Genomic DNA, 23,552 nt, shown 5'->3' with positions numbered 1-23,552 from the left:
TTGAAGATGGTATCCCGGCAACAGAATGCTCCAATGGGATGAAGATGACCCCCCCCCCTCTAAAAATAGTAACACCTCACTCTCAACACATTCTGTGCGAAGTCTATTAAAGCAGAGGTGTCAAATGACAGTTCCTAATTACCTCCAACAGAACTCCTAAACTACTCGCATATATCACTTTCCCAAATGAATTCGCGCACTGCAGAATGCTCCCACTTAAAGCCAATATTTAATGCATTGCCATTTCCCCTTGAATTTCCAAAGCAATTATTAAAAATCACAATTCTTGAAAGCAAGGCATAAATTATTACTCGTAAAAACCATTTGCCGCTGTTAATATTTGCAAAGGAGCTTGACCATTAACGACACCGTAAACACGCGCACTTACCTGGTGTAAATTGCTTGCCAATGATATTAAATACGGAACTATGCTGGGAACATAATCATTATGCCACCCTTTACTGCCAAATTATATACCTGTCTGTCTTTTTTATAGCAGCATTTTCTTTTCTTATTTTTTAGCTTTGACTAAAACCAAATGTTAATATATGGCATTCATGTTGTTTTGCTACAAATAGGGCCCAACATTTTGTTGAATCATAAAACGATATGTATGAGTGATGGAGTGGTTAGCAATGAAGTTGCACTCTAAAAGCAGCAACCTTAGTTTGATTTGCAGCCATGGCTAACATCAGTGGGGAGTGCTATCTCAATTAATCCAACTTGCTTTGACCGGCGTGGTGAAGTACGGTCAAACAACACCCCCCAGGATGAGCATGGCATTTGGCGAGGCCTTCATCTAACAGTGGATCGACAAACAGCTGAAATAAATGTTGTTGTTTTTATTAACGACCGTAGTTTTTAGATCTTAGAACTTTTGCTACAAAGTGTAATTACCCGAATAAACACTGTTTTTTTCTAATGTATTGTATTAAATTACAAGCAAAATATATATTTTTCCAGTTCTTTATTATAAAATGTACAAGATAGCTTTAATACAAATTACGCAATTGTCAGATGTGCATATGAAGAACTCTCATCTCTTCAACCTTTTCATATCCGATGCAAAATCTGAGCGATAGACTTTGTTTACAACACACAAAGATAGCAAGGGCTCCGATACAAAAAGAGGACAAAAGGGGAACGTGACAATGACTTGCAGTACACATGTGGGATGGAATACAACTAGCAAAACACTGAATCAAGTCGTGTAAACCAGGTTTTCAATCCTAATATTATTGTCTGAAAGTTGAGACGAACAAAACACCAGCTGCATATTAACAGTTTATATTGACACGAGTGTAAATGTTCATCATGCGTGCTTCCTTAAACTCACTTAAAAAAAGACACGGCACGTTTCACTGTCATAGCCGATATAATATGAATATTCCAATTTATTATTATGAACCAAGTATTGAGAAACTTTGGACGCTATTAAAATTGTGTACAGGTTATAGATCGTTAAAATCACATGCTTTTGAATTTTCTGAAAATGTTTTCGATGTGACAGTTTTAGATCATTTTATTTACGTCTTCTGCAGTTAGCTTGAGGAGTTATTCCATTAAATACCATATTTATAACTGTATCCAAACATATTGAGACACAATAGTGTATCTGACTTGCAAACGGGGGGCCCTGAGATAAATCAAATATATCTATATCCAGATTGAATTGGTAATTGCGCAGCATTGGTAACGTTGGTTACTTGCACACACACATACACTGTTAAGCATTGCCCAAACAACATTACAAATCAGGGGGATTACTTATTTAATTCCGAATTTGATGTGGTGCAGGAAGCAGCCTGTGGCACATTTATCTGAATGCCGGTGGAAATTATCCTGTGCGCCATTCCACGTGCGCCAATTATTAAAGACAGCCATCAACAACAACAAAACGACCGGGACGCCCACTTGACGGCTGAAAATGCAGCCCCAAAATCGTACGCAAAAGTCGGCACTAGAATTGAGAACCTGGTCGAGATAAGTCAATGCGGACCTCATAGCGAACTTTAAATGAACCCTCAAGGTAGCGTGCAGTTCAGTGCAAAAATGAACATTAACGCAGGGATACACAGTAACCACACGGGAAATCTACAGCGCATTTTATGGCAATTCATATACCAAACCGAGTAAACTGGCATATTTTGAAGCGGAAGATTAGCTATATATTAGGACATTTTGCATGCTCTAAAGTGCGATACATTACACTGTATCGTTTGAAAAAATATTTCATTGAATTGCAGCTAGCTACTGTACAGTTTCACTGTAAGAATTACAAAAAAAATTGACAAGTCATGGCAATTTCATTTATAAACAATGTTTTGTTCTTTGTTGTTGTTGTATAATTACATTTGACGATGTTAGATTACAGATGAGCTGCGTAAAGAATTTTTTTTTAAATCAGTAAAAACAAATCATAATCATTCGTCTTGGACAAAGTATCTCATAGAACAACACCATTTGTGCTTTTAGGATCGCGTCTCACCGCACTGCTCGCCGCCTGCCGCACACCTTCAAATCGCAGCTATGGCTCACGTTGCGCGCTTCGAAGGACTCCGCCGTCGGTGTTTGTGGCCTTCGCCGGATACGTCGTTGACATTCCGCGGGCATTTACACACTCTCGCTTGCGAGCGATAAACGATTTTTACATTTGTGAATCCTTCCGAACGAGGAGGGAGGATGGGAACCCAGCGTGCCGCTCTCTCCCTGCGGCAAGCAAGCTCGCTCTCGAATAGCAGCCAGAGTGCACTGGATCATTACGAGCCTCCGACTGGCTGCAAACGGTGAAAACTTCTTCCGACGCAGGCGAAGACGTGGATACTCGTTGATTGCCGGAGTACACGCGGCGTGTTGGAAAAGTAAAATACAAATTTTCGTTGAACGATGAAAATTTGGGTAGGATGCAGCGTTTTACGTGTATGAAGGTTGAAGGATTTAACAGAGAGTGAGTTGTACAAAAGGGAAATTGTTAATTTAATTTGCACTGAGCGTCAACAAACCCACTTGGCCCAAGGGAATGCAAAGGTGAAAAAGGAATTTGCAGCGAAATACACAAAATCAAGTTTGCTTTGTTCCATTGATTTGATCCACGCCGTATTGGTTTGATGGTACCTCATTAAGCTGCCTTCAAAGTGCTAACTCTTCCTGCCCTTTTGCATTGCTCAACTGAAGTGACCAAGTACCTTGTCACAAGTACCTTTTTTTCTGCACAAACAGACCGTACAAGATGCAAGAGAAACTTTTTTTTTCTATTTCAATAGGTAGTACAGCATTTAAGCTATAAAATTAAATATAATGTACATTGCAGTAAACTGTACTTAAACATTAAACAAGTAAAGCTGTTATTTTACAGAATACAAAATGAGATTATAGAACATTTTTAGCTAAAAAAATTGCAAAAATTAAAACACTTTTAATAGTTGAAATAAAATATATTTATATGCATTTAAATTTGGAAAATGTGAATTTAATGAAACAACAAATTAAATATGTTTTTCTTATTTAAAAAAACAGCTTCATTCCCGTAGACATCTGCAACCACAAGAAGTTTGTTGGCATGAGTTAATTTGTGGAAATATTTCATTTAAAAAAATTTAATGTAAAATATAACTGTTTGGAAAAACAGTCGGTAAACATTTTTTGGCCAATAGGCCATCATCGGGTGTACCATTTCTGTAGTTTATTTCCATAACCATTACTAAAAAGAATTACAACAAATTCTGCCTACAGGATTCCAGTGGTTTTTTAAGTTCAGTCTCTCGTCCTCCACCTTGAAAGTACATGCCGTATTGACGAAGACGAGAAGACATACCTGTGAAGACCCCCAGGGAAGCACTGCACAAACCACACGTTGGTTCGTTACAAAGGGAGCATTACGGCCTCGTCAAAAGTAACCGAAGCTACGTTTTTACTCGTTGCTACGTGGGCGTTTCTCAATAATGTTTAAAAATGCCAGGTTTTGTACCTCGGTTAAAAACCTGGTTTTGGGAAGTCGTCGCTGGCGTCCGACGCAATTAGGACGATGTCGCTCAGAAAACACATGGAGCCATTTAACATTCGGGAACGTGAATTCCGTAACGATATTACTGCAAGCGATGGTCATCTCATAAAATTGTGCCTCCTTGCTCTTCATCATTTGAAATCCCTTAAACTGTGACTGTCTATTTCAAACGGTGTGATGCTGTACGATAAATTACAACACATTTGTCGTACGGTGGTTATCTTACAACTAAGCTATTTTTAAAGGCAGGAATCACTTTGTTACGAGCTGAGTCAATCAGCTGTAGGCAAGAACATCATCTATACACAATGTGCAAAAATGGGGTAATATAGAAAATTATAAGTAAAAAAGAAAAATTAAATACTGGCACCACAACTTATATTTCACAGCAGAATACTTCTCAACAGCATTCCATGTAATCAGGACAAAATATAATGTGACCTGTGTGTAGGCATGATATAACACAAGGCCAGTTGCCTAAAAGTGATGTAGGAATGATCTCCCATTAAAAACAAGACACGTTCAATGGACTGAATGGCACGTGTGGGCAGTTGTAGTGACGAATTCCGGTAACCGCATTTGCTTTGTTGAGCCACTCAGAGAGGACTCCGTGTATTCTGTCCCAATGACATGAAGTTTTGTTGGCATATGTACAGCAAGTCACCGAGCCAACGGCTGCTTATATTGCGAAATGTAAGGTCATTGTACTTGTAAGTGCCTTAATATTTACGGTCTCGAAAATTACCAAAACAGCAGACATACAGATTATTGTAACAATTTATCCACAAATATAATAATGATGGTAGGAATAACAATATTGAAAATTCAAATAGTGAAACTTAAGTTCTTATTTTTCTCTTTGGCCACTCCTGTGTATTTATGGATTCTATAGTTTTCAAGTAGACATGTGGTGCCCAAATGTGCAGTGCTAGCAGTTTCACTGCTATGCATGCTGACTGATGTCTGGCTCACTCCCCTGTGCGTCTGCAACAGGCTATTTTTTTAAAAATTGTATTTACAGAAAGCACGGTTAAAAAAATTACTCACAACAGATTTACGTGAACATCTGTAAACTTTTCATATCAGTTCAATGTCCCTGTACCAACACATTACGGATAGCCTTTTCGGAATGGAGTCAAGACGTGTGCATTAAGTGGTGCTGCGTGGAGGAAGTGTCTGGTTTTTTGACTTGGGGTTGACGGGACGTTGTGAATGTGGTTGTGAGTGTGGCTGCTCGAAGAAGTTGGAACATCAGTAGACAGCTGGTGGCTTTTGTTCCCTGTTAATGACCCGATGCTGTGACCTTGTGTGGCGGGGTCAGGGTGACAGGAAGCCACATGTGGATCACATATGCAAGCCGCCACATCAGTCCCTTCGACAGAGACATAAACAAGTTACAGCTGGTGCCAATGAAATGTTTTTTTTAAACGAGTCTTGAGTCCGGTAAAAAAAAAACGCAATGAGGTTGCAAGGCTGTGTATTTTTGGAATGGTTAAAGCGATGTCGCTAGAAATGTCTGTCCTTGCTTTTAATCGGCCATACTCAGAGGTAAGTTTCTGTGCAGGTTTGGATTCTGGCTATGGCGGTTCCTGCTCCGGACGGATGAGAACATCATGTTGCAGCCGGGCACCTTGCAACGGTGCATCTCGCGCAGGTGAACCGTTTTGTAGTGCACCCGCAAGGTTCCCTTGTTGCTGTACAACTTGTGGCAGATGCTACAGCTGATGGGACCTCCTGACAGGGGCCTGCTCGGGGTGAGGCCGCCCTCACTATTGGCTACGCCATTGTCCAAACCCCCTTTTGTCAGCCTGTCGCCCATCGGCGGCGACGCCTTGTCCAGGGCCTCTGCGCCTTCGCTGTACTCGTCGCTGTCATCTAAAATCAACCCCTCCTCGCTGCCGATGTCCGAGCCAGGCGAGGAACCCACGCTGCCACCTGAGCGCACGCTCTGATTGGTGCTCAGGTCCAGCACCGAGCCAGGCCCGTCATCCGTCGGGGGCTTACTGTAACCATTGCTCTGCTCGACGCAGTGCGCCGCTGCCGGTGGCTCATCCCTGCCATCGGCTGAGTCCTGGCTGCCTTCGCCAGATTCTTCACGGCCGTCAGGCCTGCCTTCCAGCGGCGGCGTGGACAGCGGGCTCCCATACAGCTTGGCCAGGAGCTCCTGTCCCCTGAGGTCTCTCGTGAGCGCGGGGCTGACCATGGACTCCAGACACATGTCGTCCAGGCCTTTGGTCAGCAGCTTGCGATGCAGGTTTATGTTGGCACTGTGTCTGAAACAACGGGACGGATTAGCGAATCAAAATATTTTTTTCTTTCTACAATGAGTTTACCTGCTGGGTTACACGTGGTAAAGGGTTGGCATAGCAGTGTATCTTAAAACTCTGTTTTTGTTCACGAAATTTCTTGTTCTTGTTTAAGGATTGAATCTGTTTATTATATCTTTGAGAAATACAAGCTGCCTACTATTAAACCGACTAGAGCACTGATATCACACACACACAAGAAGATAAGGCGTTTCCCATTTACGTCCCACACATGCAGGAGACATGTGCCGCTAGTGAGCACCTGTGAAGCCGACGCGTGTTGGTGTGTGTGCGCTCGCGCGCGCGCACACACACCAACACGCGCGCCACATTAATAAAACTGATGAGAAAGCGCAACAATTTCACCGAGGAGTTAATTGGGTTTCTGCTGGCTCGACCAGAGTTCTGCCTTCCTCCTTCTAATAAACTGGACGCTTTCCCTATCGACAGCATCGAGTCGAACCCCATAACCATGCCCCATCTGCACACACTTTCCCTGCGCGCCGCCCTCCTGCTCCTCCTGTCCCCTTGCCGGCAAACCCCCCCGCCCGCCCGTGCCCTGGCTGCCTCTCTCCCTGCGCCCGGGCCATCCCCTGCGGGCCCCCCGTGCACCCAGCCGCAGAAAATTACGGGGGCCTCGGCCAAGTCCTGGTGGGAGGCTCGAGTGCACGCTTTTATTTATGCAGCGCTGTCTCGCCTCCATCCTGCTTTACAGCCACGGGGTCGATACTTCCTTTGGAATGCCGAGGGGGGCGGTGGGCGGAGTGGGGAGTTGGGATAGGGGGGGGCAGTGCGTGCCTCCTCGTCCGCCACCACCGCACCGCCCGCCCGCCCGCTCGCCCGTCGCAATCGCGCCCTTCGTTCTTTAGCCATTGCAATCGAATCGTGGAAAATGCAACCGGAAAATGGGTCCCGTGCACCGCGTGGACTTTCTGGCTGGAAACTCATTTGGAAATGTTTTCTCTCTTTTTTTAAAAAGACTATCAAAATAGCCTTGCTTTGTGAGCTGCTGCTGCTTATTATTTTTTTTATTTATTTATAATTATTGTTGGAATATACGTGTGGAGTCTTTTTTTCTCTCTCTCTCTCTCAAGCTATCCGTAATTGCAGCGTTATGCTTAGGGCACAACAATCACTGTTCACGTGATGGCCGTTGTTGTACATCAGCAGTTAAAAATGCATGAATAAAATGCGAATTGCCAATCGCGTAATACCGCTTCCGCCGCGCTCTGCGCCCTCAACATATTACGCATTGCGTCAACACCCACGTTTACTTTCACGAGCGAGGCAGGAGGGTACAAATGATCCCTTAACAAAAATGCATGCACACTTTGTTCGAACAAATAACTGGTCACCACGGATCACCAAAGTCACCGGCGTGCCTGTAAATAGGTTGGGCGAAAGTATACGGCGGAACTTTTAAATAAAAACTGAATTTGTAACTGCCGAGAAAAGAAACAACTATAACATTATCCCCAACCGCAACCGTGGTCCTTCAGTGGGGAAGAGCAAAACACAAAGGAGAAAATTTAATGAGTGTTTGCCAGCTCAACAGAAGGTTCCCTCTTGGTCCACTCCTTCCTGCAAGCCAAAACGCAACTGACAGGCGTCTGGCTGTCTTCCTCTTCACCCCCAAAGCCCAGTCCCCCCCCCCACCACAGTGGAGCCCCCCCTCCTCCTCCTCCGCTAAAAAGAGAGATGCGTGTTGTGTGTGCGCGTGTGTATGGGGGTCAGCGCTACGCTGCCGCTACGAACGATTATCTGACACCGGTCCTGGGCGTCCCCTAGGTCGATTCAGCCTCAAATGAGTACCTGGTGCGGTGTGTAGTAAACATCGCCACTGGGGCGACAAAGGCGGTCGGGCGTGGTTGCTGGCCACCCACCCCGTCGTGTGCCGTTCGGGCCTTCATAGGTGCTCGCTAACAGCACTTGCCTCTACAGTCTGGTACGGCTATACGGGGGATCTTTGTCTTTGTGTTTCTCTATTCCTAAATACGGCAGCATGTAGGGGACACGCACGCACGTTCCCTCTGACATTTCTTCCGTCTTCACACGCCGTGTGCGCACACACGGGCACGCGCACACATGCACACGCGTTCATAGAGATACCTCCACAATGTGACTTTTTTGTATTGTGCATGTTTTAATTTTACATTCTGCATTTAATTTACTACAAGTCTATGTTTCTGCGGTGTATCGTCGTTATTCCTGATATTGGAACATTTCGAAGCAAACATATATATGAAGCGGCTTATTTTTTCAAAAAAACGTGTTTGAAGTGTAGTCGTCCCCCCCCGCCCTCTCTATTATCTTTCCTCATTGACAGCAACACCGAACTGCCCATTTTAAAATAAAGTGTACACCTTTATACACGCTTTATACTTAATAACGTCTTCTATTTTATACAACTATGAATGTATGAATTACAAAAAAGAGTGTGTGACAGCTATCCATTAGGTTACAATGCACCAAATACTGTGGCATGCAGTGGAGGATGCACCTGGACAGGCAAGGGCAGGTGTACGGTTCCATAAACAATATTTCAACATCGTGGGCTCTTTAGCTACCGAATTGAGCCGTGAACACAAAACTATCATTCTGTTACAAGACCGCTACATTGTGTTTTTTTGTTGGAGTTTTTTTTTTGTTACACATCAAAATACATTTACATTAGAAAAAAACAGTACATTTTAAAATGTTTTTAAAAATTTCGCCATTTTTATTTAGCATTTTAACTATCGAGCTTGTGAACGATTAACATGAACATACGACACGGCACATGCAATTTCCAATTTGGAAAAATAATAATAGTAATAATAATATATTTCGTCTGTCGTCATTCACCTACCCTAAGCGGACTAGCAAACAGGTAAAAGCCTGAGAGCCGTATTATTTATTTTTAATTACCACATCTGCCGAGCTAGAAACTGACCTGTCCCTGCTGCGTCGGGAAGGAAAGGCAGCATTGCAGCCCTCCACAGAGCAGACGTGCATCTCCTTCAGGTGGACGTTCTTGTAGTGGAGTTTTACGCTGTAAGAGTTCTTGAAAATCTTTTTGCACACGTTGCACGCTTTGGGGTCATTGCTCGAGAGCCAATCGCCGTCCTCCGAGAATCTCTCCGTCATGCTGTAGTCTAAGGCCGTCATGTTCTTCTCGTACGGGGGGCAGCTCAGATCTCTGCGCATGGCTGCCGCTACGAAGCTGCTGTTGAAGAAGCCGTACGGCCCGAAGGCGTAGTACGGTTCGTAGCTACAGTCCGGGTGCTCCTCCTTGACGAACGCCGGCTCCGACTGCAGGGACTGCCTCCCCTCGTCGTCGCTCTGGCTGCCCTCATCATGGCTCTCCTCGTCCATGCGGTCCTCCTGCGAGCTGTCGTCCTCGCATTCTTCCCTGGCGTTGCCCACGTCTCGGTCCGAGAGCTCTGGGAAGATTTCTCTCGCGAGCTCCGCGCTGCTTCTGTTGTTGTTGTCGTGCGCCAGGCCGTTTCCCCTCTCCACGCCGTTCGTTTCGGCGCGAGCGTCCGCGTCGTCCCCGTACTTCGCGTCCGCCGCCTCGCGCATGTCCCCGTAACGCTCGTCCTCGCTCTTGTTGTTGTCGTCGTCCGTTTTGGCGCTGTTCACGTCGCTGCTGACCGACCTGTTTTCGTCACTCTCGTCGTCTTCGATGTCAAACTCTTCGTCGGAGATCTCCATGGCATCCTTTTCTATCTTCACGGGCATGCTCGACTTCCGAGGCTTCTTCTTCGAGACGGGCTCCATCGGAAGCTCCCGAGGAGATGGCTGCTCGGGGATGGAAGACGACACGGAGATGGAGGAGGGGATGTGACACGGGGTGTTGGCCAGTTCGCCCGGTGTGATGAGGCTCCGGAAGAAAGGCGGCACGGGCTGCACCGTTTTAATGGTGGGGAAGACGAGAGGGCCGTGCATGCCGGCATCGAGGCCTCCGCTCGGAAAGGTCAGGGAGAGGCGATTGGGGGTAGAAAAGCTGGACTCAGACTTGGGAGTCCCCATCGAGGGCGGCGTCGAAGGGTTGCTCACGCTCCGGATGAGGTCGCGGTCGCGGTTGTTCCGGAGCATCGGCATGTGCAGCCGCGGGTTGGGGTTCGCGCTGTGCCGGTTGCGGCTTCTCAGGGAGCTGAAGACCATGTTGCAACCTTCGATGGTGCATTTGTGCTTTATCTTGAGATGGACGGCATTGTAGTGGATCTTGAGCGTGCCCTTGTCGTAAAACGTTTTGCCGCACGCGTTGCAAAACACCCGTCCCTTTTTTGACGGGGCCATGCTCTTTCGCAAGTGTCTCATTTTTGCCGAGAAAAATATGCTCTTGGGGGTCTCCGTCTTAATGATGTTGCCCATTTGCGAGGCGGCTTGCATGGGAATGAGCCGCGGCGGTGTTTCAGGCTTTGTGTCCACGTTCGTGATGCTGGACAGCGCGTTCCGGCTGGGTGTGTGGTCCCCTCTGATGATGGGCAGGTGGTCGCCTCTCAGCACAGACGGCTGCTCGGCCCTCAGCACCGACGAATGATCGCTCGTGAGGACGCCGGGTGGCTCTATCCCCCTGAGTACGGACGCCTGGTCGGGCCTGAGAACAGACACCTGCTCGGGTCTGAGCGCTGTCGCCTGCTCGGCTCTGATCAGCGACGCCTGGTCGCCTCTGTGTCCAGAGTTCTGCTCAGCGCGCAGCACCGACACCCTGCTGCCCTCGGCCTGGCCGCTCTCCGTGTGCCTCTCGGGCAGTGGCATGGGGGGCTCGCGCAGCCTCAGCGCGGCCTGATCCAGCAGGAGGCCGTTGGGCGGGAGGCCGATGAGCGGGGCGGCCACGGGATTGATGAACTGGAATGGGAGCAGGAAGGCCAGGCTGTTGGGGATGTTCTCGAAGTGGTGGACGCTGTTGGTAGAACCGGGTGCACCGGGGCTCTCCAGGTGCGGCGTCATGCCAGGGCTGCGGGAGCGACTGCTGCCCTCGATGAACGAGCGGATGTCCGAGTCCGCCTTGCTGCTCTGCACCGGTACGGCCAGGAGCTCCTTCTCCTGGATGGCCATCAGCTCCACGATCGACTTGGTCTCGCCAAACCTCAGGAACTGCTGCAGGGTGATGATCTCCTCCTCTCTGCTCATGATTGTCCAGCGGTCGAGCACCTTCCCACTAACATCCTGCACCCAGAGCAATACAAAAGATGGTTAGCGCCTCTTACAAATGTAAAATAAAACATATATGCCTGGAGATGAATAATTGTAACAGTAGCACAATTAATAAATCAATATTTGGACTTATTAAATTACTGTACGTTAGCTGCAACAGTTCATCGATCCGCAGGTTGTGTGTGGGGTAAAGTGGGGTGTAATGCCCTCTTCCAAGACATCTGGCCAGCTTGGAAGAGTAGGCCAAAATAGCCTCTACAGGGGCTTGCTAGATCTCCCTCTAGTAGAGGCCCTCTCGCAAGGCTGCGCCTTTACCGTCACCACCTACATTTTTATTCATGTAAGCAATTATATTACAGTTGGATGAGTCCCCTTTCCTTTTTTTTCACTCCAAATGAATATGATCAATAATGTCACTTAGATCTCATGTTTTTTCGTGAGTGTAGAAATTACTATTACCTTTATGACATTAAAATGTATTATACTGGTGCATAATTTATATTAATCACTTTTCCATCATCCTTAAGCAATATCTACGATTCCCAGTGCACCGTTTTGTGGTAAAACAGGTTAATGATTATTATGATGATGACAAATTTATACCATCACAGTAACTGCTGTCTTGAAATTTAATGAGCTTTTTTTTAAAAAGGCACATTTCATCAGCGCTACACACGCAATAATCACATTTTACGATTTACCACAATACAAATATATTTAATTTTCATTGCAATGACATGACGCTTTTCTGAAGCCAATCATTTACAGTTGTGACAGAAACTACCAGTATAAATTACTCAAGCTGGAATATACACACAGACGCACATACAGTCGAAAGCTGTGTTATATATGTCCAATAAATTAATAACAAGGTAGTGTTGCACATGCTTATACAAAAGTGGATCTATAATATACATTTTACAACAAGGTGAACCATAAAAAAAAATCTATATGTCGGTGTAGTCATTTGTTTCAATAATTTACCATAAGCTTTTAACGGACAAACCATTAGTGAAAGTGAAAGAGGAGGATGCCATAAATGGGAAAGGAAAGGGTTAAAGGAGGCTGACTTTTCAATGTCCAACTACGGTCCAAAGGGGACTTCATTCAGGGTCACCACCGGCAAAGCCCCCTCCAAGTCACGGGCCCCCACAAACCACTGAAGCAGCTGTGTCGGTACACAACAGAGCGGCAAATGAGAGTCTCCATTAATTACGCCTTTCTGTAGCTTGATAAATTGACACGTCATACTGCAATCTGGCCGCTACTTTTGTGCACCGGCAAAAAAAAAAAAGATCTGCCTTATGCGTGACGAGATTCCCCCTATAATTATCGTAGAACGGAGGGCCTCATTTGGCACCAATTATCGGCCACGAATCCAAGGGACGCTTAGTGTGTGTGTGTCTGCCGCCAGTAAAGTCATTACAAGCGGGCCGTGATTTAATTTTTCATTATTACAATCAGCACGGAGGCTGGGTGACCTAACGCAGGTTGTCAACACAGCCTAGTTAATCTCGGCACTGAGTTGGATCACATGTGCTACCTGTGGCGGATAATGGGCACGTCTGAAAAGAGCTTGCCAGCACTTAATCATTACCTGTGGCTCGCAGAAAATGATTATGTGACTGCACGCCCTGCACACTGCGCTGCTATATTTATGGCCGCGCACGAGCGAATGTGACAGAAGCAGAGGCACGAACATGACACAGCACAGGGGAGGCAATGGGGTGGGGGGGGGACTCCGGCAGTTTGCTTCAGGACAAGAAACACTCAGTGCAGCCATTAAAGGCCGTGTAGAGAGGCTCGTTCTGTCACCGTGGCAGCGTGCTGCTCACTTTGGAGAGAGAGGGACGTCGAGTCGAGAGAGAGAGAGCGAAATAGGTGCGGATAAAAAAAAAGCCTCCAGCTGCCACTGTTGTGTTTACAATTGAACTGATGACAAAACACTGCCCTCCGACTCCAACAACAACATCAGTGAGCGTAACGAGGCTCCGTTACGAATTTTACTCTACCCCAAATTTTTGGTTAAAGTGTTTTAATTCCAATGCAGGCGGCAGCGCATATTAATTCACAACGCCTACTGTTGCGCGTCCATAAGGACGTCGACCGAGGAGACGGAGCGACGGTTATAGTGCGCAAGAGGCTCGGTGGTCTGTTACATCGCCGCGTCGCGTTGGGGAGGTTTTCATCCAGCAGTGGAATGACCATGGCAGACGGCGATATTGCAACCGGCTCTCCCGTGTGCTTTCGGGTTTGTTGTACCGCATGTTGACCGGCACGACGCCCGGCGTTTTAGCTTCACGTGCAAGGGAGCTTCTTCGGGAGCTGACGGTTTCGGCATCGTAGATGCCCGGCAGCACCACGAGAGAGCCACACAGCACACCCGTGAACACCAACGGAGCAGTAATTGCGATTGCTATTTTGTGTTCCTTGCGCACATTTGGACACCTGGACCCCTCGATGTAACCATGCCGTTCCCCCCCCCCCCCCGACTTACGCGGAATTTATTTTCTTTCTCCCTCCTTTCTACCGTGTAAATGTGGTTGACCTTCAGGGACCAATTTATTGTACATCAGTTGGGGGGGGGGGGGGATCAAGACTGGATTTATTTCATAAGAGTTAATACTGGCTGCTTCATGCCTGAGCAGTCTGCTGATCCAGTAAACTGCTAAATGTAGTGTGATAAAAGCTCAGTGTGCGTGAATGTTATCCATTAGCACCTTATCATGAATGGTTCATGATTTCTTGACGTTCTCAGAGGGTGGCGACTTTGTAAAAATGTTTTATAGAGAAGTCCGAGAATCAATAGTCATCGCCGATTTACACAAGTGACGCGCTTTGGGCAATGCGAAAATACATTTACTGAAATGATTAATCCTTTATATGAACCTTCATACGGTGTTGGGGGGGGGGGCACTTTGCTTTGTTTGTGAACACCATTTGAAATCATTTCAGCGAAGCTCCTCCAGTGTGGTCAGTAAATGCTTTTGCAATTAATATTAATACGGTACAGTAATCTATCGTCTCTCGTCCATCGACGTATTCCATTTGTTCCGTTATACATAAATATGCGTAACCATCAGTGACTCAGTGTGCGTGTATAATATATACCTACGAAGCATTGCTTTGCTTTTTTATAAAGTAAATGTTGGAAGTGACTAACTTGTAAAACACATCATATTCCTTTACGGTGAGCGTTTGTATGAATGCAAGATAATTAAGATTGGCCCATTATATGAACTAAAACCACATGCTTAAGTGGTGATTCACAGGCATCGCGTCCATGCCCATGTGTTTTGGAAATGCACGCTCCATTGTGTACAGATGCTACCTTGTGTACCATTTAGCATGCCCAAGCCATTTTGTCTTGTTGCAACCTGCAGACTATGTGGAATGGAATTCCGCGCACTCGCTGTGTCCATTCATTACATTCACATTCGCGTTCTTCATCCGGCGCAAGCTATAAGCGAAACGAAAATAAAACAATATTTCTCTCACCAAGTCTTTTTGTTTTTAAAAGAGTTCCCCAAGAACAATCGCAACCCCTCTCCAACAGGGACGCAGTTCAACTAATCCAGCAACGATGGACAATGAAAAGATTGCGCGCTAACAGCACCAACCGCAAACAACAGCGACCGCAGAAAATGAACGACTTTAAAAGCGCACAAATATGCTTATAAATAATACCTGCACGTACGAACAACACCCCCCCCCCCCCACCTCAAACAATGTGTCCCCTTCTCCACCAGATGGCAGACATTGAGTCAGGTGAAACGCTGCCCGAGGCCTTCAGGTAAACAAAGATGCAGGTTTCAGGACAGAGCGGCCAGTAATGAAAAACACAATGCACGTGTGGGTGAGCAAGTCACAGCGGAATTCCACAGTTGCCCAAGTTGCCAGCTGCAAGCTTCAAGAGAAAGCCAATTACCAACAATCCAATAAAACATTCTAAGGGGCATAATTTATTTTTGACCAAAAAAACTAATAAATACTTTAATAATGCCACTGCACAACAGGATTTTTTTTTTTTTACACCGCTGGAAAATTAATGACAGAAACGTAGGCAAGCAAGGGTTGATTGTAGAGCGAGATGCACACTCTACCCTGCGTGCTACGCTTGTTCCACCAACGGCGAGACGGTGCAGCAGACGGCCTGTGCCTGCTACATTATACATTCACTGCATGGATTCCCTTGACTTAACGTCTTTTTAATCTCTGCTTCTTGCCCAGCTCATGTTGCGATGAATATGGGGACCTCTCGTTCTTATCACGCCGCATTTAAAGTGCCAATCATCCGCAGAATCGAGGGCTCGACGGGCAACGGGAACATCCATTAAAACAAATGAGCAGCAATCAAATAATGTAAACCGACATCACTTTGCGTAGCAATTTTAGCACATTTACCACCGTGCATTGATACTTGGTGGTCATTTCCTAACTGTACGTGTACACAGATGTGTACCAAAAAAAGACCGTGAATTCTTTGGCGATATCGATAAAGCGCACCAACGTGTGTGTTTATGTTCTTTTAAAAACATTGGGACTGCTTTGTGGAATGTGAGGGGGGGGGTTGTAGGGAGTTCAAGTGAAAATAAAGTGGGAGGGTGCAACTGCAGGCAAAGCTTTGGCCACCATTCCAGATACAATTCATAGCGCTATGTAATGCCAGTCATGAGACCAGCCTTGTCATGTGATGATGGCAGCTTGACATGAGTCAAAACGACCCTCATGAATTACTTTAAAATGCCACCATTTAACAAAGCACCTAATTTTCTGTGCTATTTGTCGGACATGGATGTTGATGTTAGGGGGGGGGGGGGGGAGACACACCTTCATTAGTTTTTAATGTTTTAAGGAGTTACGAATGCAGCGAGAGAAAAAAATAAACACTTTACAATCACAGCATCAGAGAACATTAAAACTCTCTATTTTTGCACGCTTTACATCTCTGACCGCAACCATTTTTTTATTGGTCTCCTGCTGAAATTCAGTCGATGCTTGAGAAGTTTTGACATTTGAAACATTAATTTCTTATAATTAACTTTTAACTTATTGTAATAGTTTAAGTGAAAATAGGATTTTTTTTTTCCATTTGGCTTTCATATAAAGTCTTTACAGATACAAGTTTGATCACTGTAGCCGTAAAAATGTTTTAAATAAGCACAGATAGTATATATAACAAACAAACAAAATGTGTTAATGACAATCTCATTGCATATTCTATCATTCTTTAAGGAATTTTAATTTGAATGCTCATGAAATCTGCATCTTGGTTATGATTCTCACCTTTTAATATATCTGTGAAATAATGGCAAAAATCAGCTAACTCCTCTGTTGACAATACAATGGCCTATCAACTCGTATGCACCGTCTCTTTCAAATCCGAACACAGGTCGGCACACGTAAATGGAGGGTTTAAATGATTATACACGGCATGCTGTCCTTTCAAAACCTGTGCCAGCAAACATTCACTACGCACAGGATGGATTTTTAACTGGTCTACACTTTCAAAGCAGAGCCACAAGCATTTCTCTAAGTTCCCATTTTGCCGCCGTATCAGCCACTATAGCGCTGCGTCTGCTGGGACTCGTATGCGTCGGTTTGGCTGGCTTCAGCCATAGAATCTTTATATAGAGCTCGACATTGTTTTGTGTGTATAGCATGGTAATGATTATTTCACTCTGTTGTGCTATCAACCCAGTGTGACCTAATCAGGAGTCACCAAGCCAACAAAATATCCAGGCGCTGCAGATGCCCTGTTCCCCAGTTGTTCTCGTTATTAGTGTTACATTTAATAACGTCTTAAAAAAACCGGCCACCCAACCGATATGACGGCATACATTTTTAAAGCTTTGCCTGGAGTCAGCGGTGTACACGGTGTTACCTTTTGGCCAAAAGAGCCTGGCACCGAGGCCAAATGTCAACAGCGGCACAACTTGTGCGTCTCGTGCAAGTAGTGGCTTGTCCCCCTTCATAAACTGTGCCAGCTGATTCTCACGGAATACGTAGACGTCCCTCATCGCAATCCCAACATCTGGAACAATAACCATCCGACGCACTGCTCTGTGTGAATGCGGCCATGGCGCGGGGAGATCGCCGAGGCCTATCTCCAGGCGTGGCAGTTGAAACAACGGGCGGCGATCCTCTTAAATCCCCCACGTCAACTCCTCCAGAAATGCAGAGCATCCTTTAAGGTATCAACTATGATTAAATAAATCCAATTGTTATTCTCATGGTTTCCAAAATTAGGCAGTCGCAGTAAAACTAAGCACACACACGCGCGCGTGCTTGGCACTGTGACGAGTTCATCCATCAAGTGTCTAAACCTCCAGATGTCTGCCGCAACATTGGTAACACCCTTCATCGCTCTGAGCTTTGACGCAGTCCCAGGTGTTCAACCAACAACATCGCGGGTGCGATTGCAGATAATAATTATGTTATATGTGCCGATGAAGATCACTCAAGCCTTTCGGTTTACCAAACTTAACCGTCGAAGGGATACGTGGCTAACATTTCAACTACACAATTCAAACTGCTTTTCAATAGTTTACATACATATGCTTTTAATATAAAGTAAGAAAGCTTTATGGACAGCTTATATTAAAACCATTTTCAACGTACGAATAGTTTTGAAGACACCACTTAATGTACAATACTCAAATACAGTGCGAAAAATAATGATCCATTCACAAAATAGGAGCCAAATTTAAATATGTTTACTCGTAAAAGAGTTGTGTCGTGAAATTGAATATTGTAAAACTGTAGGTTATTATGAAGCAACAATATATATTTCCCGTATAAAAGCATCAGTTTGATCATTAAATATACAGGCATGAGCCATTTGTGCATCGATGTGCTTGCTGATTAATTCTGAATCATAGATGCACAATTATGCACCAAATGATCGATTCAATTAAATTCTTACGGCTCACTATACATGCATCAAATCGTGCACGTGAGAATCGGTTATCAACAGGTTATGAGAATGATATGGGAATATTATATTTAGCCGAATGGTATGAACGACTCTGGCCAAATTAGACAGACATTTTCTTTGACAACCAATATTAATGAGATGGCAGGATCGGGAGAGGCTGCGGCAGCTTGGGCAGGCCTTCATCTAGCAGTAAATTGAATATGGCCACCGACGATGATGATGACCATGAGGACTTTATTGTCACATCTTTGGCCAAATAATATCTGTAAACATTTCAATCGTTGATGACATGCAGCCACCACTTTTTGCTCAAACTGGGGCTTTTTCAACAAGGTGCCGTCACAGCCACGGACAGCGAAGGTTTAAAAACTCAGCCGCTACAAAGCCCCCGCGGGGTTTTTCACTTGCGGCCAATTCACTGCCAATGATGATTGGACGCCTCCAAACTTCACGACTAGCAAGTACGGTAAATTACGGGTGAGAGGGAGGGAGAGCAGGCTCAAGCCATGCACTTAAGCTGAGGAAAAGTGCACGGAACAGTGCTTTGTCAGCTAATGGCTCATCAGCCATTCGAAGGCAGAGCACCTTGGAATGTAAGGGCTGATTAATGAGAGCGGAGACGGTACCATTGGGTTCAGCATGAGGTCATCGCAAGAGATAAGTGTATCACTCTCACTGTTCTCAGGCAAGAAAACAATTATGTCCTTTAAAAAAAATGGGAACAAAAATTAAGGCGGCATTTGCAAGATCAGGTGATAGATTCTTTGAATGCCGCTATTGTACGCTCAAGCAAATGGACCTCATTGTCTGACTTTATATACGGACCGCATGGATATGAAATATGTGAGAAAAATAAAGTGTTAAAACAGCTGGGTAAAAAAAATATATGTTTCAATAGCTTTGGCTCAAAAATGTTTTTTTTCAGCCAAAGCTATTGATCTGCTTGTAGAAGATCTCAAGCGATCTTTGTTTTGATTTGTTTAATAAACTGAAACATGCACGGCGGCATGCTCGACCAGCTTTTAAGAATTCAACTTCTTCAGATGTGCCTTCAAAAAAACACAAATTGGCTTTAGCCAACACAATGCGCCTTTTCCCTCCAGGGCTACTGTTAGCCGAATGTTGCAAAAGGTAAGACAAGCCGGATAAGCCTCCCTGTTCTTCAACATAACCCCAGAGGATCCGCGGGACCAGGCGCTGTGAGTAAATGTGTGTGTGTGTGCGTGCGCACGGCCAGTTTGGCACCGTCGTTCCGTGTTCAACAGAAATAAAGATCGAGTGTATAACAGCAATTCCTCTCGGTACTTAAATTATATGGTGCTTGAGCCGCTGCCCAGAAAATGGCTTATCGGTACTACCTATGGTGGCAAACGCGAACAATTATTTTCTCGAAGCATTTTATCTACAGCCAACAAATGTGTAGGGTAGCAAGGTCACACCGTAGTATCTGTTTTGTGAAGAAAACGTGATTAACAGGGCACTGTATTATGTCCGAGGGAGAATTTCATGTTTGGCGAGGAGGGAGGGGGGGGATCCAAATGACATACGGAAAATATATGAAAATAAATTCCAAGTATGCGTCGAATAAAAGAGACAGTATGTACGCTAAGATTCTTTCTCCACGGTGGACACTGGCAGCAGTTGCCACCCCAAGTGGTAGCGGACCAACTCCCTCGGCTCGAGGGCGATGAGTCAACGGTGGCCGAGCAAGTGCCGTCGGCAGCGGCAAGTGCCGTCGCCACACTTCGATCCCGGCGCTTGATTCCCGCAGATCGAGCGGTCTCCGTGGCACGACATTCTAAGTGAGAGTTTCCCTGCGCCACCCACATCGCCTCGCAGCGACGGCGGGTCCAACGAAGCGAACGGGCCATCGGCAGCCAATGCTCCACGCAGAATGTGTACACGCGGCACTTTCAGTTTTCTCTCTCTCTCTCATTGTTGTCTGAAATCCCATCCAATAAACCTTCTCTTTTTTGGTCGTGAAGCCTTTTGTTTATTTACGCGAAAGTGGGGTCTTTCCCATACGCACATGGCATCAACAAACGTAAATCTTTAACTGATAATTTTTTTGCTCATCATTTACCTATATTTGTGACTCGCCACACAATTTATTTCTTTTGTCAAGTTCCAAAAACAGCGATAAAACTTAGAAGAATCCGAAAGCTGTTTCATTTCTATTCCCGCTGTCACGCTGTGTTTTTGCTTGTTTTAACCAAAACACGCATACTTTATGCGGGACAGATTTAGAGCTGTTCTCCTTGCAAAGCATAGCTCAGCACTTATCTGCACACGACGTGTGTAAATTACTGGTAATTCAGTAATAGGGAGGCAGAAGGTAATATTTTAACCTTGGTACAAACGCAGGGTGGCAACCCTCTTTCTGCACGCTGCAACCTCGCAGGAATTCTCCAACGCGACGACTTCAACATCGTTTTAAACAAACGCCGCGAAATAAAAGAGAATTGTTGAGTGCGTGAAACCGTGGCATATGTTAAGCAGTACAAAAATTATCTATTACATAAATCATTGCATGCATAAATAATATTTCACAACAGGACACTGTACGGGGTTTGAGGGGGCAGGACTGTCGCCCGGAAAATACCTTAAGAAGTTAACCCCGCGGCTCTTAGAGGGAGCACATTGATCTTCGTATGCATCTTGTACTCTTCAATTATTTAGCTTTTAGGTCCATCAGCCGCCGTCATTAAAGCGGTCTATTTTAGGGAGCGGAGGAATTTCGATACCTGCGCAGTGAGGCCCCCCGGTCGATAAGCGCAGTGCGCCCCCGCTCCGCTCCTAATGCGCTGCCCCGTACGATCGCTAGGCATTCGTCCGAGCCGTGCAGTCAGGGTCATTGCTGGCATCGCCAAAGGTGACACCGATGTGCCGATACATTACCTCACCCAACTTTCACGGGGCGAGATAATGTAACGAAAAATACCTTGCCTAACAATACAAAAGCTTCCCTCAGCGCGTTAACCCCTGCCACCAAAACAAAAAAACTTTAATATATATATTACAGTATGACAAAGCTGTGCACTGAGCTCATAAATTCACAACTCAACCAGTCGTAAATAAATAGATGTGCATAAATTAATAAGAATTCCCAGTTCTGTGCCTATGAACGCAATTCTCCGGCTTGTATATCCGCCATCCCCATGCGACAATCACGCCTTGCACCCATCCAATGTTGTACGTGCACGTACAACCCCTTTGCCAATCCACTGCTGGATGAGGACCTCCCCACATAAATGCAGGTTATGCGGGTTATCCGACCATACTTCACCGTGCTGGTCAGCGTGGGTTGGTAAAGGCGGGAAGCATAGATTAACACAACGATGGATTTTTCTGCATTGCCCTCTGCTTAAAACATAGCCCCTGCCACATGAATGAGGAATTTCAGCAACACCTGTTTTACTCATGCTGGTCACCCATCCAGGCACTGTCCAGGCTCAGCCCTGCGTAGCTTCAACAAATCCTGAGTGATTTGGTCATAGGCAATCTACTTGCACACACATTAAATAGAAATTATATGGAAGATTAATTGGCAAGATGAATTGAACGCAGCGGGCACGTGAATGTGAGTGCAAGCCCTTTGTACGGTGGCGTTAGTCACATGGAGTGATTAGTTCTCATGCAACATCAACAGAGCCGTGGGGTCAGGCGTGTAAGCACTACGATATTGATGTTTGTAGCTTAATATGAAGAGGACTACGGTGTAGGTTATACTGCGTATTGTTCGGTCTGATTTCCAACGAAGCACCCACCGCATGGAGCGAAACGTCGGACATGGTGCCAAGTAACATGCGGTATATCGTAAAAAGACATCAAAAGGGGTACCAACACGTATTTTACACTGTTGGGCCCTGTCGTGATGGTGGGAAAAAACGGATTATAGATTTCACACTGACATAGAGGCCTGACACACACAATGAATGCCCCAGCATCCACGAGAGAAAGCTGAACTCATATACAAACACGTACTGTGCAGTTGTTTTAAAAGGACTGATTGTATACATTATTGAACGTTCACTGTCTTGGGTGTGCAAACATAATATCGCCAAAAACACAATGGCAAAGAAGCGCAAGTTCATGACAGGGTTACACGGGCTGGAAGCACTCTGCTAATATTAACAGCGACACATTACAACTATTGACGTAAAGAATAGCGGAACGTTAAAATACTGCAATGTTTAAGAAACCAGTCTCGAGGTTCTATGCTTAAACAAACCCTGCAGGATAACATTGGTTTGGAAAGGCACAGGCCGATGGCTACAAATGAATGTTATCCATACTGCTCCACAATCACCATATCATGAGTTTGTGCACGGTATTTAGGAACTTGATGCAGCTAATTCGGCTGTGACGGTCCCACCTGATGACGGAGACTTGTGTTGCCTCCGAAACATCGTGATTTTTGTTTTATTTTATTTTCATTAAATTTGATGTTTTACCTACGTGACTTTACCGAAAAAACCTAAGAATATGATTCCTTGCAGTCACCAAAGCTTCAAATCTAGAAATATTTAGGAAGTGTTGTAACAATGCAGTACAATCTATTGCGCATTTTCACTTGCGCTGAACTACTAAAGAGCGAATTGATGAGTGATTTGAAAAGTCAACATGAGGATCAAACCCAACCCACGTATAACGCTGCAGACGCACGATAATGAAACAGTTATTATGCAAACTTGATTTGAAGCTTTCGTAGTTTATTTTCTTTCTACGTGACTTTACCGAAAGAACCAAAGAGTCATTCTTATGCAATGCAGCCTCACTGGAAACATTGCCTCAACATTCCTTCACCATGAGTCTCTTAAGTACCAGTAATTCGGTAAAGATAGCACACGCACAAAAAACACAATTCCCCAATACTCGTCAGACAATCGACCATTGCATTAATTATTTACTGGGTTATTTCTTTATTTAAAAAAACAACAATTTCAAATATCTCAAATTAATTTAAGTTTTGCTTTGGATGCAAAACTTCCCCATGGCATGCTTTACACTTACACGAACAGCACCTCACGTGTTTTGGCAGAGGTTTATTGTACAAGTCACCCCACCCCTTCTCCCTCCAATAAACAATAACTCAATAATAATAATCCCCCTCATAAAAGGAGTGGGGGGTGGGCTATCCCCTAGCGAGCCCAGATTCCCTGGT

At 45.2% G+C, this 23,552-nt stretch overlaps 1 protein-coding gene across 8 annotated transcripts in view; it reads right to left on the bottom strand.

Annotated features, from left to right (window-relative positions):
* Nucleotides 1–889: 889 nt before the first annotated feature.
* LOC144955783 (zinc finger protein basonuclin-2-like) overlaps nucleotides 890–23,552 on the bottom strand; it is an 86,782-nt gene continuing 64,119 nt past the window's right edge. For 5 of the 8 annotated variants that reach the window (XM_078885937.1, XM_078885936.1, XM_078885938.1 and 2 more), the window contains 2 exons: nucleotides 9,242–11,463; nucleotides 890–6,276 (listed from right to left, as the gene is read on the bottom strand). In XM_078885937.1, coding sequence (XP_078742063.1) covers nucleotides 5,532–6,276; nucleotides 9,242–11,463 — 2,967 coding nt within the window. In that variant the 3' untranslated portion in view covers nucleotides 890–5,531. The remainder of the gene's footprint in view (nucleotides 6,277–9,241; nucleotides 11,464–23,552) is intronic. The other 3 variants (XM_078885933.1, XM_078885935.1, XM_078885934.1) reach the window with 1 other exon arrangement.

Source organism: Lampetra fluviatilis, chromosome 3 (assembly GCF_964198595.1).
Source record: "Lampetra fluviatilis chromosome 3, kcLamFluv1.1, whole genome shotgun sequence".
Taxonomy (NCBI): domain Eukaryota; kingdom Metazoa; phylum Chordata; class Hyperoartia; order Petromyzontiformes; family Petromyzontidae; genus Lampetra; species Lampetra fluviatilis.
The sequence above is the reverse complement of the archived record's forward strand: the minus strand, read 5'-3'. Positions and strand labels throughout refer to the sequence as shown.